At 44.7% G+C, this 14,821-nt stretch overlaps 1 protein-coding gene across 2 annotated transcripts in view; it reads right to left on the reverse strand.

Moving 5' to 3' along the window:
* Window positions 1-1,898: 1,898 nt before the first annotated feature.
* Window positions 1,899-14,821, reverse strand: part of Mylk3 (myosin light chain kinase 3) — a 62,193-nt gene continuing 49,270 nt past the window's right edge. For both annotated transcript variants that reach the window (XM_021223931.2, XM_040735350.1), the window contains exons 10-13: window positions 12,289-12,417; window positions 5,900-6,052; window positions 3,642-3,774; window positions 1,899-3,122 (exon numbers count right to left, since the gene is read on the reverse strand). In XM_021223931.2, coding sequence (XP_021079590.1) covers window positions 3,063-3,122; window positions 3,642-3,774; window positions 5,900-6,052; window positions 12,289-12,417 — 475 coding nt within the window. In that variant the 3' untranslated portion in view covers window positions 1,899-3,062. The remainder of the gene's footprint in view (window positions 3,123-3,641; window positions 3,775-5,899; window positions 6,053-12,288; window positions 12,418-14,821) is intronic.

Raw genomic sequence — 14,821 nt, forward strand, 5'->3', positions numbered from 1 at the left:
TTACATGATGGTCCCAGAAACCTCAGCATCCTGACAAGGGCTAACATTGCTGAGGAATGTTGCAATCTGAGAACTACAACAGCAGAATGACTCCTTGTCTGCACCCAGGCTCTCTGCCAGAAAGTTGTGTGTGTGTGTGTGAGAGAGAGAGAGAGGGGGGGGGGAGGGAGGGAGGGAGGGGGGGGAGAGAGCTATGAAACTTATGTGCACATCTAACTAAAATCTAAAAGTCACTACAGTGACTCCAAGTGATGGGTGAAAAGGGGTCTGTGGGCTGGAGAGATGGCTCATTGCGTAAACCGCATGCCATCAAGCATGACGACCTGAGCTCAATCCCCAGCACTCCATCAAAGCCTGTAATATCATCAGAGACAGAAGCACCCCTGGGACTCGCTGGCTAGCAGGAAGCAAAGATCAATTGGAGAAGATACTCAACACTGACCTCTGGCCCCATGGGAACATGCACACGCGTGTGTGAATGCACCCTGACACACACCAAGTATTAGGAATGCTACAAACAAGTAAGAAATAAGGAAATTATACTGGTTTAGTTTTAAACATTTTGAATCACAAGTTGGAAAAGTACTCACGTGCGCATGAGAAGTTTGCAATGTGTTAGTTGCTCACCACACTGAGAACAGTCTCTGTGAGCAAATGACAACACGTGCCACAGTGGTTTCACAGGGCGGCATCTAGAAATGTCTATTAAACTGTGCACAGGCTGGAGGACAGCAATTTCCTGTCGCTGCTCTGTGATGGGTCATTTCTGAGTCACCATCAGAAAGCTAGGCACTACAGTTACGTTTCCATACCGTGTGCATCAGTGTCCAGACTTACCAGACTAGAAATTCATAACCAAGAAAGGGGGTGTCAGCATGGGCAAGAATTAGAGGGGAGCTGGGCGTGCATATCAAGTTTTAAAAGCACATTCAAAGCAATCACATTTGGTCACGAACACTGATAGGTTAGAAATTTTCAAATAATACTAAAGAAATTTAGGTTGACGTTGGTTCTTTTTCTTTTCTATTTAATTGGAACGGTTTTTTGAGACAGAGTCTCAGCATGTAGCTCTGCTTGAAATCCTCCTGCCTCAGTCTTTTGAATATTGGGATTGTAGGTGTAGCCATTATACCTGGCGGATGTTTGTTTTTCTTTTCTTTCTTTCTTTTTTTTTCTTTCTTTTTTTGGTTTTTTGAGATAGGGTTTCACCTTGTCGCCCTGATTGTCCTAGAATTCATTCTGTAGATGAGGCTGGCCTTGAACTCAGAGATCTTCCTGCCTCTGCCTCCCAAGTGCTAATATTAAAGGTGTAAACCACTACTGCCTGGCCAATGTTGATTCTTAAAGAGATGTTAAAACATTTGAGGATTCTTCTCGGTTATCTGGACAGCAGAGCAGTTGACATTGCTGCGCTTAAGTCAGTCATAATTCTAGGAATTCTTTGATAGGATAAAGCTTGAGGGGGACCTTGTGTGGGCGTCCTTGGAAAATTCCATGGCAGTCGAGGGTGACCTACGTGGAGGGACAAACATGCCCAGCAGACAGAGCTTAAGTGAGTTTTATTAGATAGGGGAGGGAGGGGGAAGGAAAGAGAAAAGAGGCGAAGAGACACAGAGACAGAGAGTAGACAGAAGAGAAGAGTAAAACAGGAAAAGTCCTGTCTGCCCCAGGGGAACAGCAGGGAAGAGAGAGTGGAAAGAGAATGTAAACCAGCAGAGGTCTTTCTTTTAAAGGGGTCCTTTGCACCTCCGCTGACTAGGGTACTGCCGGAGCCCATTCTGCCAGGTAACAGGGGCAAGCCAGCATAATGCCTGAATCCTTCCATTCTTGACACCGAAAGTCTTTGCACTGGGAGAAACAGTGACATGGCTTTCCTTGCAAAAGAATCTACTGAGTCCTTTTTTAAATGGTATTTTTTTATTCTTTGAACACTCCATGCAGTGGTACAATGCATATTGCCCATATCCACCTACCTGCCTCCAAATCTCCCTAATGTCCTCCCACCCCGTCTCCCTCCTAGCTTCATGTCCTCTTTTCATTTATTTTTTATTTATCTATTTATTTTTTCTGAGTGACCTCCCAAGTCTAACCAATACTGCCCATATGTACATGGGTATGTATCGTCCACTGGGGCATGAATAGCTACTTCTAGAGTCCGAAGGAGAATGATTCTCCTTACCTCATCAGTCACCGATTGCCAATAGCTGCACCAATAGGGGTGATCCTGGGAGTTCCCTCCCATCCATGATGGGATTTTGACTGACTTGATCTTGTACACACAGGAGCTGTGTCGTGTCATGTCTAGAAGACAGCATTTCGTAGCACTCACCCTCCTCTCCATCTCTTTCTGCCCTCTCCTCTGTGGCTCTCCCTGAACCTTGGATGGTGGAAGGTTGATAAGATAACTCTTCCAGAGCTGGGCCTCCCAACTCTGCACTTTGACCGCCTTTGCACTGACTGCTACCCACTGCAGAAGAAGCTTCTCTGACCAGTGGCAACCAGCTCAAATATATACTGATTCCTTTTGAGGTATATTTTATTAATTCTTTGAGAATTTTGTAGAATATGTCCTGGTCATATTCGTTTCCAACTCTTGTCCCTAATCTTTTCCTGATCCATCCTGCCCTCCCTACTGAGTTCTTTAATCATGGCAAGTGTGGAATTCACATTGGCAAAAGCCAAGTACGACTTCCCCTGCCCATCCTGAACCTGCCTTCCCTTGTTACCAAAAGTAAGGGTGTTGGGGAGGAAGCAGCATATCAGACCTGGTGATCTCACAAGGCAGAGGGCATTCCTAGGGCATAAATAAATAAATAAATAAATAACACTTTCCAGCCACAAGGAAGGCAGCAACAACCTTTCTCCTCCCTTGCTTTCTTCCTTTTCCCTTTCTTCTCTTTTTTCTTCTTTTCTTTCTCTTTCTTCCACCGTTCTTTGCAAACCAAGAAGAATCAATCATGGCAAAAGGCCAGACTACATAAAATCTTGAATCATATCTTCGTATTACCACTCCATGTTGCCTCAAGAATTCCCAAGCCCAGTGGAGCAGCAGAGTTGAAGATTTAGGGACTCGTTGGAAATTTCCTTAACCTGTTGACTGCAGTCACCACATGGAAATGTTTCTTGATGTAAAAGGGGGGTAAAGAAAAGGCATATCTTAGTGTACTTATGAATCAATGACGAAAATAATTAAACAAGTCTAGGCACACAGGCTTATTAAGAACCGGCACTCTGCATGTGGACGAGTATGTCTCTGACTCGTGGGCCTTCTCTTGGGCTCTCTTCCTTCTGTTTGTCTTGCCTGATGCCAATGTGTTAGTTTTGTTTTGTCTCATTATATTATAATCCCTTAGAAACCTGTTGCTTTCTAATGGAACTTGATATGTAGACTAGGCTGGCCTTGAACTCAGTGATCTGCCTGCCTCTTTCTCTGTCTCTCAGAGTGCAGAAATTAAGGTCGTGCACCATCATGCTCAGCCCTGTGGCATCTTTTAATCCAGCTAGCAGCTATGACATGAGAGAGAAGTTTCCCTTTAAATAATCCTTATATTTAGAATTCGTGTATTAGTTAAAACTTGGCTATAATTTTTTTAAAGGACAGAAGACAAACACAGCTTTTACTGAAGGAAAGGGCAAAATACCTTCCATTTGCTCTGGGCCATGTATTTCTGCAGCAATAGTTGGGATCTGAGACGAACCTTGGATCCCGAGGCTTTGGCAGGCAAATGGTTCAACCACTCGTGTTTCAGGCACTGTGTGGCGCTCATCCTGCAGCTGTGGAGTCAAATGCAGTAGAAAGTTTGAGTTGCACTAGCCTTTTAGAGTTGTCTGCAGCCCAGCGGTGGTGGTGCACTCCTTTAATCCCAGCACTCAGGAGGTAGAGGCAGGTGGATCTCTGTGAGTTCGAGACCAGTGTGGTCTACAAGAGCTAGTTCCAGGACAGCCTCCAAATCCACAGAGAAACCCTGTCTCAAAAAACAGAAAGAAAGAAAGAAAGAAAGAAAGAAAGAAAGGAAGGAAGGAAGGAAGGAAGGAAGGAAGGAAGGAAGGAAGGAAGGAAGGAAGGAAGGAAAAGAATTGTCTGAAAGTTTGTTCTGCTGGGTAGGAAGTCTGAGTCAATGGAACAGGTTCATCACTCAGGCAGATTCATGCCTTGTGCTCTAGACACTCCCCTCTTCACAAGAGCCAGGAAGCTGTCCATGAAAGTTTCCTGACCTCCAGGGAAGCTTGCCCCCAGTGACTCACACCACCTCCCCAGGAGGGCTGGGAAGCTAAACAGAGCAAGGGAAGGCCGGCTTGGGTTGCTCTTAGGATGTGATGCTTGAACAAAACCCATTTCTCCTGGATGAGTCTTTAACGTATCAGTTGGCTCTTCTGAATTAAGGGTTTCCATGGAGAACGTTTCTCCAGTAAGAAGCTCTGAAGATCAGAGAGCAGTGAGCTTTCCCAAAGCACGGGCTCTTGGGCCTTCCCCCTGGAGGTGTACTTCTGTTGTCATTGGTTATTTTCAATCATTCTGTGTCTGAGTATCAAAAACCTGGACATCTCCACCTACGTCCTTGATTGAGCCAGCGAATTTTAAGTCAACTTGACATAAGCTATGGTCATCTGAGAGAAGGGAGCCTCAACTGAGAAAATGCCTCCATAAGATTGGGCTGTAGGCAAGCCTGTAAAAAATATCCTTAGTGATTGATGAGGGAGGGATCAGCCCATTGTGGGTGGTGCCATCCCCAGGCTGATGGTCCTGGGTTCCATAAGAAAGCAGGTTGAGTAAACTATAAGGAGCAAGCCAATAAACAACATTCCTCCATGGTTTCTGCATCAGCCTCTGCCTCCAGATTCCTGCCCTGCTTGAGCTCCTGTCCTCACTACTTTGGATGATGAAGTGTTATATGGAACTGTGAGTGAAATAAACCCTTTCCTCCCCCAAATTTGCTTTTGGTCATGGTGTAGTCACCCTAAGACACTGCTGAAGTCTAAAAAGGCCTTTGTGACCAAGGCCTGTATTCTGAAGGATGAGATCTTCATATCTTGTTATGAAATACCAGTTTGACTATGTAAAGATGTGTTGCTTTTGTTTACCTTGCCTGCCTAAGGCACCTGATTGGTCTAATAAAAAGCTAAATGGACAAAAGCTAGGCAGGAGGTATAGGTGGGGTTTCCAGGCAGGGAGTAAGCAGGAGGAGGAATCTAAGCTTGAGAGAGACAGAGGGAGACAGAGGGAAAAAAGAGGCATCAGGGAGATTCCAGGAGCCAGCTAGCTAGACAGTGAGGAATCAGGAAAGTAGGACATACAGAATGAAAGAAAGGTTAAAAAAAGCCCCAAAGCAAAATGTAAATTAAGAGAAATGGGTTAAATTAAGTTAAAAGAGCTAGTAGGACAAGCCTAAGCTAAGGCCAAACATTCATAATTAATGTCTCCATGTCATTATTTGGGAGCTGGCTGACAGGACACAGAAAGAGCTCAGCTACAATATCTCAACTTTTTTTTCTTTTTTTGGTTTCTCTGTGTAGCTTTGGAGCCTATCCTGGCACCCGCTCTGTAGACCAAGCTGGCCTCAAACTCATGGAGATCTACCTGTCTCTGCCTCCTGAGTGCTGGGATTAAAGGCATGTGCCACCAATGCCAGGCCCAATATCTCGACTTTTGTTCAACATTAACTTGTTGTAAGTGATAACTTGGGAGTAGGATTCACTTGAAATATATGCCTCTTTCTAAGACTCGTCTTGCCTCGTTGTTATTAGAGAAATTCCCTTTGTCCTGCTGCTGCCCTTTTAATGTTCCACACAAGTAGCAGACTAAAAAATCCCCCCAGGAAGAAAGGTTTCAGCATTCCTGCTCAGCACACAGACCAGGGTCCTTTATAAAGACCACAGAGTCACCAGCCACTTCAAATACCTCTTCTCTTTGACCAGCAACCGGGAAACAAAGTCCTTGGCTTCCTCTGACAGCCCTTTGAAGGTATCCGCATCGAAATCCCAGCTACAGTTCACAATAAAATTCATGGTCTCTGCATCTGTTTCCCCTAGAAATGGGGACAAACCACTGAGTCTGCGGAGAAGAGAAAGGACCATGAGTGTGTCACAAGCTCAGTGCGTTGTAAGCTCTACTTCCATTACTTCTCCACTGTGTATGGTTCCATGTGTTCACATGAAGGAGGTGGATGGGAGAAAGGACATTCTGAACAATCTGTCACATGAAACCCTTTCCTTGTCTCTAGAGTAACTGTAAACTGGAGTCTAACACACAATGTGTCCACTTATCAAATGTATACTTATTTTTGTTTTTGAGACAGTGTCTCTCTTGTTAACTCTGGCTGTCCTGTAATGCACTTTGTAGACCAGGCTGTCCTTGAACTCACAGAAATTCCCCTTCCTCTGCCTCCTGAGTATTGGGATTAAAGGTGTGCACCACCATGCCAGTGTGTATTTACTTAAAAATAACTTTCTATTTCTCTGGGACAGCCAGGCCCTAATAGATACTGTTGTTCTTTAAGCCAATGAAATATCGGCTTTACTATGCTCAGGCTAAGGCAGAGAGACAAGATACCCTAACTGACTAATTCTACGGCCTCAAGCTTCCCCAGCCTGGGACAGCAGACGCAAAGTACAGGAACATATGGTACAATACAGTAAGAATAAGATAAGAAGTCAAACACGATATTGGTCCCTGTCTTAGTTAGCTTTAACTGTCAGCTTGACACAGCCCAGCGTCACCTGAGAAAGGAGTTTCAATTGAATGATCCCCCAGATCAGATTGGACCGTGGAGACTGTCTTGATTGCTCAACTGATTTGGGAGGGCCCTGCCCACTGTGGGAGGTACCATTCCTCAGGCTATAAAAGAAAGCTAGCTAAGCATGGGTGTATGAATGAACCACAAGCTGCATTCCTCTGTGGCTTCTGCTTCACTTTTCTGCCCTGAGTTCCTGCTCTGACTTCCTCAGTGCTGGCAGCGATCTGAAACTCTGCCCTCCCCTAAGTTGCTTCCATCTGGCTTTTATCACAGCAACAAGAACGAAACCGGATGAGACCTAAGGAAAGGCTCAGGAAATCTAGCCAGAGAGAGGAAAGAGGCCACTCTGTGTGAAAGTGACACGGACAACAACCCTGCAATGCACCCCTTCCCTGACCCGTATCCAGCACCTGCATTTCTTCACTCGATGTCTTTCCAACTGAAGCTTCTTTGTACCACCCAGGAATACCCGGGAATTAGCTCAGGCCCCACACTTAAGAACAACCCGCAAATAAGAACTAGTTGTGAACATCCGACTCTTTCACTCCTCTGATAAAATAGCTCCGAGGGGTGTCCCACAGTGGACTCCAGAGTTTCCCAGCCTTGCACAACTGTCCCTTACTTCTGTGCTATTGATACCCCAAGTTATTCTTTGTTGTTAATGTCAGCTCTCAAAGAAACCCTGGCAAAGTCTCACTCAGGACCTGTGGCTCCTCCCAGCATGTCTCACCCCACCCCTGGCCCGAAACCTCTTCCTCCTAGGGGCTGAGCTTCATTTCTCCCAGCTCCTCTTCCTTGTATAACCCAGCCATTTTGACTACAAGCTCTCCTGGCCCTTGGCTCCGCTCTTGCTTTTCTTGGTTCCCATGTACTCTCTTGGTCTCTTGGCTTGATCTTGACCTCTGGGTGTGCAGCTCCTCCCGTGGTCCTCTTCATCTCTTGTTGGGCCCCTCCCCATGGTCCAGGTCAGCCTGGCCCCTTCCAGATGCCTCTGGCTGCTCTCTCCCTCACATCTACAATAAGACCCTTCTCCTCAACCATACCTAGGAGTGGTCATGTCCTCGTTTTCATTCATCTGGTGCTGAAACCACAGGATTGGCATAAGTGAGCTTCCTTCCAAGGGACTCAGTCTCTCCAAGCCAAGGTGTTGATCATTTGTTTCTGCTGGCTTCTGCAGCAGACTTGACTCCAAATTCTGGAGTCTACCTCTTAGCTTCTACTGTCTACCTGCTCTAACCATTTGCCTTCCCTCACCTACTTGGTAAGTGTTTTCTCTCTGACCCCTGGAGCCTCCTGTGTCCGCTGGAGCACCTACCACATGGGCATCTTTCTACTAAGAAGCTTCCTACACCCTCCGGGGCCCCACCAGCAACACTCACAGGTCTCCATCTATTGGAACCTTTCCAGTTCCCAAAAGCCTCTCCCAGTCCACCTCTCTAGCCGTTTCCTCCTCCACTGGCTCAAACCACTCTTCTCTCCTCTTCTACTGGGTGTCACCCTGGATCTGCCCGCTTTGCCTACTATTATTACAAAAGCCACACAAGTGTTCTAGGAAGCTCCCCTTACTCTACTTAACCCCATCACATGGAAAAGGACACCTCTGCACTGTATTTGGGACATTTCTCTCTGACAAGTCTCTCAGTTAGCTTGGGGACGCCCTGGATTGAAATTCTTGTCACCTCAAACTGAACCCCTCCGTTCCCTTTGCTCTCTGCTCTTTCCTTTGCTCTCCGCCCTTGCCTCCCCCAAGGAGCTGCAGAGCTCCTCTACACCCTCATGGCCTCTATGAGTCCTCCCCTGGGCAGAGTTCCTATTTGTGAACCTTGGAACTCATGGCTACACTGTTCTCTGTCTCTCAGCTCCCTCTTGGAGCTTACTGGCACCCTCTCTCCAGTGGAGTTCATTTTTCAACTCCCTTTCCTTTCTGTCTTGCACTCAGAGGTTTTATTAAACGTTCACTGTCTTATTGCACATGGCTTGGCCTCAGAACAGCTCAATCAATGACCAAAAATTTTCACTCTATTTTCAAATTCTTCCAAGTCATAACAACTTCTGCCACCATACAAAGGACCCCAAAATCTCGTATATCTAAACTCTCTCTACTCCATAATCCCCAAGTCTCTACTTTCCACTCTTCAAAACCTTTTATTTCAACAATTTCTTTGCACTCTACTCACAAGAAATATTCTAAGGCAAACACTCTTCATCTCAGGATTTATAAATTCATTAGTTGTGTTTAAAGAATCTGTAATAAAAATTAGCTTAAAAAAGGTTTAATATCAATTTGCTATATGTGATTCAACCCTTATTTTTTAAAAAAATAGTTCTGCTTCCTATATATGTAAATTGAATTCAACTCTTGTTCAGGAAAACAAATGTTTTTAAATAGCAACATGAGGCTTGCCTCCATCTTGGTTGATGACCTCATTAGGAGGAAGCAGCCGTGTGGCTGGTAATCATCTTTCTAAGGTTAAAGGCTACATGCCATGTAACTTCACCACCATCTTGAGTAAGATGACCACGTGGTATAAACCAACCAAAGCAACAATCATAAAACTTCTTAGCCCTAGCAGGCCCTCTGCTTATCATTGTATCTCCTTTTAGACAAAGGAGCCAACAACAGGTATCCAGAATATTAGAATGGAATTTTGTATGATGATAAATTCCCATAGCTATAAAGGTCTACTCAGGTTTCTGGGCAGTGGTGTCTTTAATACCAGCACTTAGGAGTCAGAGTCAGGCAGATCTTTGTGAGTTCAAGGCCAGCCTGGTCTACGGAGTGAATTCCAGGACAGCTAGGGCTACACAGAAAAGCCCTGTCTCAGAAAACAAAGAAAAAACAACAACAGCACAAACCAAAAAAAAAGTCTACTCTAGATAATAGAAACTGACATAGAAGTGTAGATGTAACAACTACATATGTCTTTGCTAACTGTGTTCAACACCTGGCTTCTAGAATATTTAAATAAAGAATAACATGTTTGATAAATAAAGTTTATAAATTCCTAAGGTTTATTTGGGTTGACAGTAACTGACTTGAAGATAATACATCTAGCCTCTTTGTCTTTGCTAATTTAGTTAAGCTTTAGCTATTTGGAATAAGTGAGCCATACAAGAAACCGTGGTATTCTGTAATCATGCATTGAAAAGGATCAAGAAAATAAGGTTCCCCAGTCCCTCTGTGGATTGTATTTAAAGTTCCCAGTATCTCTATGAATTTTATTTATGGTCTAAAGTTTCATTTTGATGCTAAAGAAGCTTCAACTCAAAATTTTAAGGCTCAAACTTAACATGGATAAAACTAAGATCCTAATCTTATGAAAGCTACTAACTTGTAAACTGTTAATGGTCAGTCACCTTATAAAAATGATCAAATTCTTTCATGTGCTCAGAACTAGACTCATAGTCATGCTAAATACAAGTGTAATTTATTTGGTGACAAGCTTTATTTAGCATGTGTGGAACAGAAAACAAGTAAAGTTTGTTTAGATCAGGTATACTTAATAGATAATGGTTCTCAAACTCTTCAGAGATCTACTGAATATGGCATTGAAAGTGTTTAATGAAAAACAAAACAAAAAAACTTCCCATAATGGAAATACCAGCTCCTAGCAGTGACCCTAAGGTCTCCAAAGAAGACAATGGGGCATAGATGACTCCACATGGATTGTGGTAACTCTGACCACTGGAAAAAGAACTGTCCCATGCCTCACCTGCAGCCAGGACCCTGCCCACACTGGGGACACTGTTGGGCTGACTGCACGAGTCTGCCTTGATGCAGCAGGTCAGCTTTCTCAGGCTTCTCCTCCACAGGAAAATCTCTGAGACCTTCTGGATCTGGCAGCTTAAGATTCTATGCTGCCCCGTGTGACATAATAGCCAAAGACCTATGACCACTGCCCCCAATGAAGCCATTGAGACCAAGGGAGGCTGGGGAAACCATCCAGGTAGAGGTAAGTCACTGTCATTTTAATGGACACATAGACCATTTGGATTATACTCCCTGCTGTAATTTATCCGGCTCTGATCTCTGATGATATTGACAGCTACCTATAGCTTTGAACGGCATCAAGCACCCAGTTCCTCCCCCTAAGGCTGCTGCTGTCTATTCTGCTCATTTAATTTGTGAATCAGGCTTTAATTTCTAGAGCTACTAGGTCTCCAGTTGAGAGAGGCAGACACAGTTTACCTTGCTGACAGACTTCACAGTGAAAGAGATAAACTCACAAAACAGTTTCAAGATACTTTTTTTTAACTTTTCCTTGACTGCTCTCAGTAACCAACCACTTGTGTCTCATGGTAAATGATTAGATGGAAAAAGAAAAGGTTTAAAGTTTAGGCAAGCTGTGAGTCTAAGAAAGTGAATGCAAGCTGTAGAGGTCTAAGGTGTGTAAAAAGAGAAATGTTTCAGACTTCTTTCCCTCCCTGTGCTTTCTCACACTAACACTTCAAAAGTCTGGAGTTTAGCATTAATCAATGGAGTTCTGGTGAGCTAGTAATCTAGCCCTGGCAAGCATTGCTACTACTATCATAATCACAAGCTCAAAATTCTAGATTCCTTTGGATTGTCTTCTAAGTACGAACTTAAAAGTGCTTCTCATTATGCTAAAGGCATCTCCATCCAATCTATGTATCCGGCCCTCTGACAGAGGAAAGGGTATTAATGCTCTTAACCCAGAATAATTTCTTTCCATCCTTAAGCTTCTGCTATGACTCAAAGGCATGAGTCTACTGCTTTTTCTACAATATAGATTTCAGTACAGATTAGAAACAGTGGGAATGCTAATAAAACTTTTATTTCGTTTTTGTAAACTTAAAAGGTTCACATGAACTTCAGAACTAAACTTGGATCCACCTCTCATAGGTGAAAGGGACTCCAGATTAAGTACTGTCAATCAACAGTCTGTTTCCCCACCTGTCTGTTCCTGAGGATGGGATTCTCTCTCTCCCTCTCCCTCCTCCTCCCGCTCCCCCTCTCTTTCTGTCTCTCTCCTAGTCTTGGGACTTTCCTACCCCAAATACCAGGACCATTTCAGGTACCATTTCAAATGTACACTGAAGATAAATATTTTCCTCTAAGCCCCTTAACTTTCTTTCCCTTCCTTCCCTAGTCTGTATCTGTCCTGGGAGATTACAATCCGCTATAGAGTGCAAACTGCTCCCACACTGCCTACTAAAGCACTCTCTTGGCCCCTGGGGCCTCTCTTGACCTCTTGGTCCCCTTGTCCTCCATCCTCCTCCTCTTCATCTCTCCCGCTTCATCCCATCCCCATGACCCAGTTCAGTCCTGGACTCTTAGATGCCTCTGGGTGTTCTCTCTCTCATGTCTGCGCTGAAACCTTCTCCTCAACCATACCTACGAACAGTCATGTCCTCATTTTCATTCAGTATCTGGAAGTAAGATCCATTTGTTACACACCCTTAGCTGACTGCCTTTCTTCAATCTCACCACCCTGCTCCTCTATGAATGCTGCTGAGAACCCTTTCTGCTGCTCAAAGTACCAGCAAGATGGCTACCCAAGCCCCGCCCAGAACAAGACCCCTCAGTACTCACAGCATGTAAGTGATAACTCCCACACTCCACATGTCTGTCGGGAATGAGACAAACTCATAGTTAACAACTTCTGGGGCCAGGAACTCCGGAGTACCAAAGTTCACCTTTAGCTTCTCCCGAGGCTTGTATCTGAGGAAAAGAGAGAGAGTGCAGTGTGCCATGGAAGAGAATATGTGGATGCAGATGTTGCCTGGACCTGACACCCACACTACACACGGAGTTCCCCTGCACCCTCAGACATGCCTTCCAGCCTCTTTAAGTTAGTGGTAGACCAGAAAACCACACTCCTCCTAACCACTTACAATCTGAAGATGAGGAGACCAGTGTACCTTACTTGGCATGCAACCACAAGAACGAGTACAAACAAATGGGCAGAGCTTCGGGACAGTGACTGTTTAGTTGCTGTACACAGTGGGCTGGAGGGATCACAGTAAGGAAAAGAAACAGAGGTCATCATCAACAATCATTACAGAAAAACAAATTTAAAGCACAAAGTGGTTCTATATGCACCTAGGTAAATGTCTACAGTACTACAACACACGTGCATATGGGGGTGGGAGAGAGACTATATATTATATAGCAAGTTGACCAGAGCGCAGAGAACTCAGAATCTCTATGGAATGTAAGTGAGAAATGTAAAGTGGAGCAGACTCTGTTGAAAACAGGAAAGTGAGCAGGGTGTGGTGTCTGACGTAATTCTAATGCCCAGGAGGCAAACACTGAAGCACTGAGGTGAGACCAAGGCCAGGATGCGTTACACAGTGAGCTTAAGCAAGCTTTGATGACAGACTGTCTCAACGAGACAAAATCCAGAGAGCTGGTCAATCAAAAAATTAAAATAGAATCATGTGGTCTGGCGATTGAGCATGTATTCAAAAGAATTAAAAGCGGGGCTCCAGGAGACAGTTGGGCACTTCCCTGAGTCCCATTTCCACCCACCGTGTCCTGAGTTGTCATATCCCTTCCACTAGAAGTGGAAATACCTTGCCCCATTCCACAGATGCTGGGGTTGGTGACAGGAGTTGTTTGAGCCAATGAAATTTGAGTAAAAAAAAATTACACTGGGCCAACACCAAGCTAGGCCATAAGTGCTCCTGTGCTACCACCACAAGACAAGAATGAGACACATAGTGCGTGTCTGACCTCACTAAGGGGCTGGAGAAGGCTCATGGCTAAGAGGCTGACTGCTCTTGCAGAAGATCCAGATTCCAAGAACCCATATGGTGCCTCACAACCATTTGTAACTCCAGATCCAGGGAACCCAATGCCTTCTTCTGGCCTCTGTGGACACTGTACACATATGCACAGACATACATACAGGTAAAACACAGATAGACAGACAGGCAGACAGGCAGACAGACAGACAGACAGACAGACCAGACCAGATGGTAAAATAACTAAACTGACCCAGCTCAATGACCTCAACCAGTGGTCTGTAGGTACATGTTCAAAATTAGCTGTCCAGGCTTTTTAAGACTATCTACAGGCGTTGGTGGCACACGCCTTTAATCCCAGCACTCGGGAGGCAGAGGCAGGTGGATCTCTATGAGTTCAAGGCCTGGTCTACTGAGCGAGTTCCAGGACAGTCTCCAAAACAATACAGAGAAACCCTGTCTCGAAAAACCATAAAAAAGACTTTATCTGTAGTAATTGCCAATATGGGTGCTATAAATCCTGATCTTCCCAGGCTAGTGTCAAGGGACCATAATGAAGTTACTGAGTGGTAAATAAGATCCGGTGACCTGCTAAATAGCATCAAGCTTTTGAGCCTAATGTTCAGGATTCTTCCTTAGTGCTCTTATGCACTTAGCCTGCTCATGCTCACACATCTGTTCTCAGGCCATGACAAATGCTGTCTCCCCTGGCTTCCCTCTGAAGCTCCCGTTCACACTGGCTCTGGCTCTCAGGAAAGCACCAAAGCTAACGGTATTCACCCATTTGAAAAAACTGGAAAATGTTACAAATCAACCCTGTGTCCCCACTCCTTCCTCTTCTGAGCTGGTAGTTGAACATTCACCAGCATGTCACTCCCTGCACATGACAAGTCCTGTCCTTGAGAGAAGCCTCCTTCATGACACAAGCTTCTAATGGTGGCTTCTTGCTCTGAACTCAGTATGTCATATGACAACTGGCATTCCATTGTGTCCTGCAAGCCTTATGTGTACATTCCAATAAGTGCCATATTATGCCCCAAGGATTCAAAACAAGGGGCTTTGGAGGATCAAAAAATATTTAGCTGTTATGGCTTTGCTAGGGGCCACAGGACAAACACAAACACACAGTGCTTCCTTGGCGTTGTACTCCAGTGAGTGGAGGACAATGTGAGTGTGGGAAAATGTCTAAAAAGGCCAGCTGGAGGCAAATGGCGATAATGAGAAATAGGTTGAAAAGCAACACTCACTTGTATAAGACACGTACATATGTGCAAAATGATCCCAACGCTCTCTAGGAACCTTCAAACAGGTTTTCTACATTATAGCTAGAATGTGATTTTCAACTGTGTGGGTAGAGGGGTTTTATTTTGCCCACTGAA

The sequence above is a fragment of the Mesocricetus auratus genome, unplaced genomic scaffold (genome assembly GCF_017639785.1).
Source record: "Mesocricetus auratus isolate SY011 unplaced genomic scaffold, BCM_Maur_2.0 Super-Scaffold_100045, whole genome shotgun sequence".
Classification (NCBI taxonomy): Eukaryota; Metazoa; Chordata; class Mammalia; order Rodentia; family Cricetidae; genus Mesocricetus; species Mesocricetus auratus.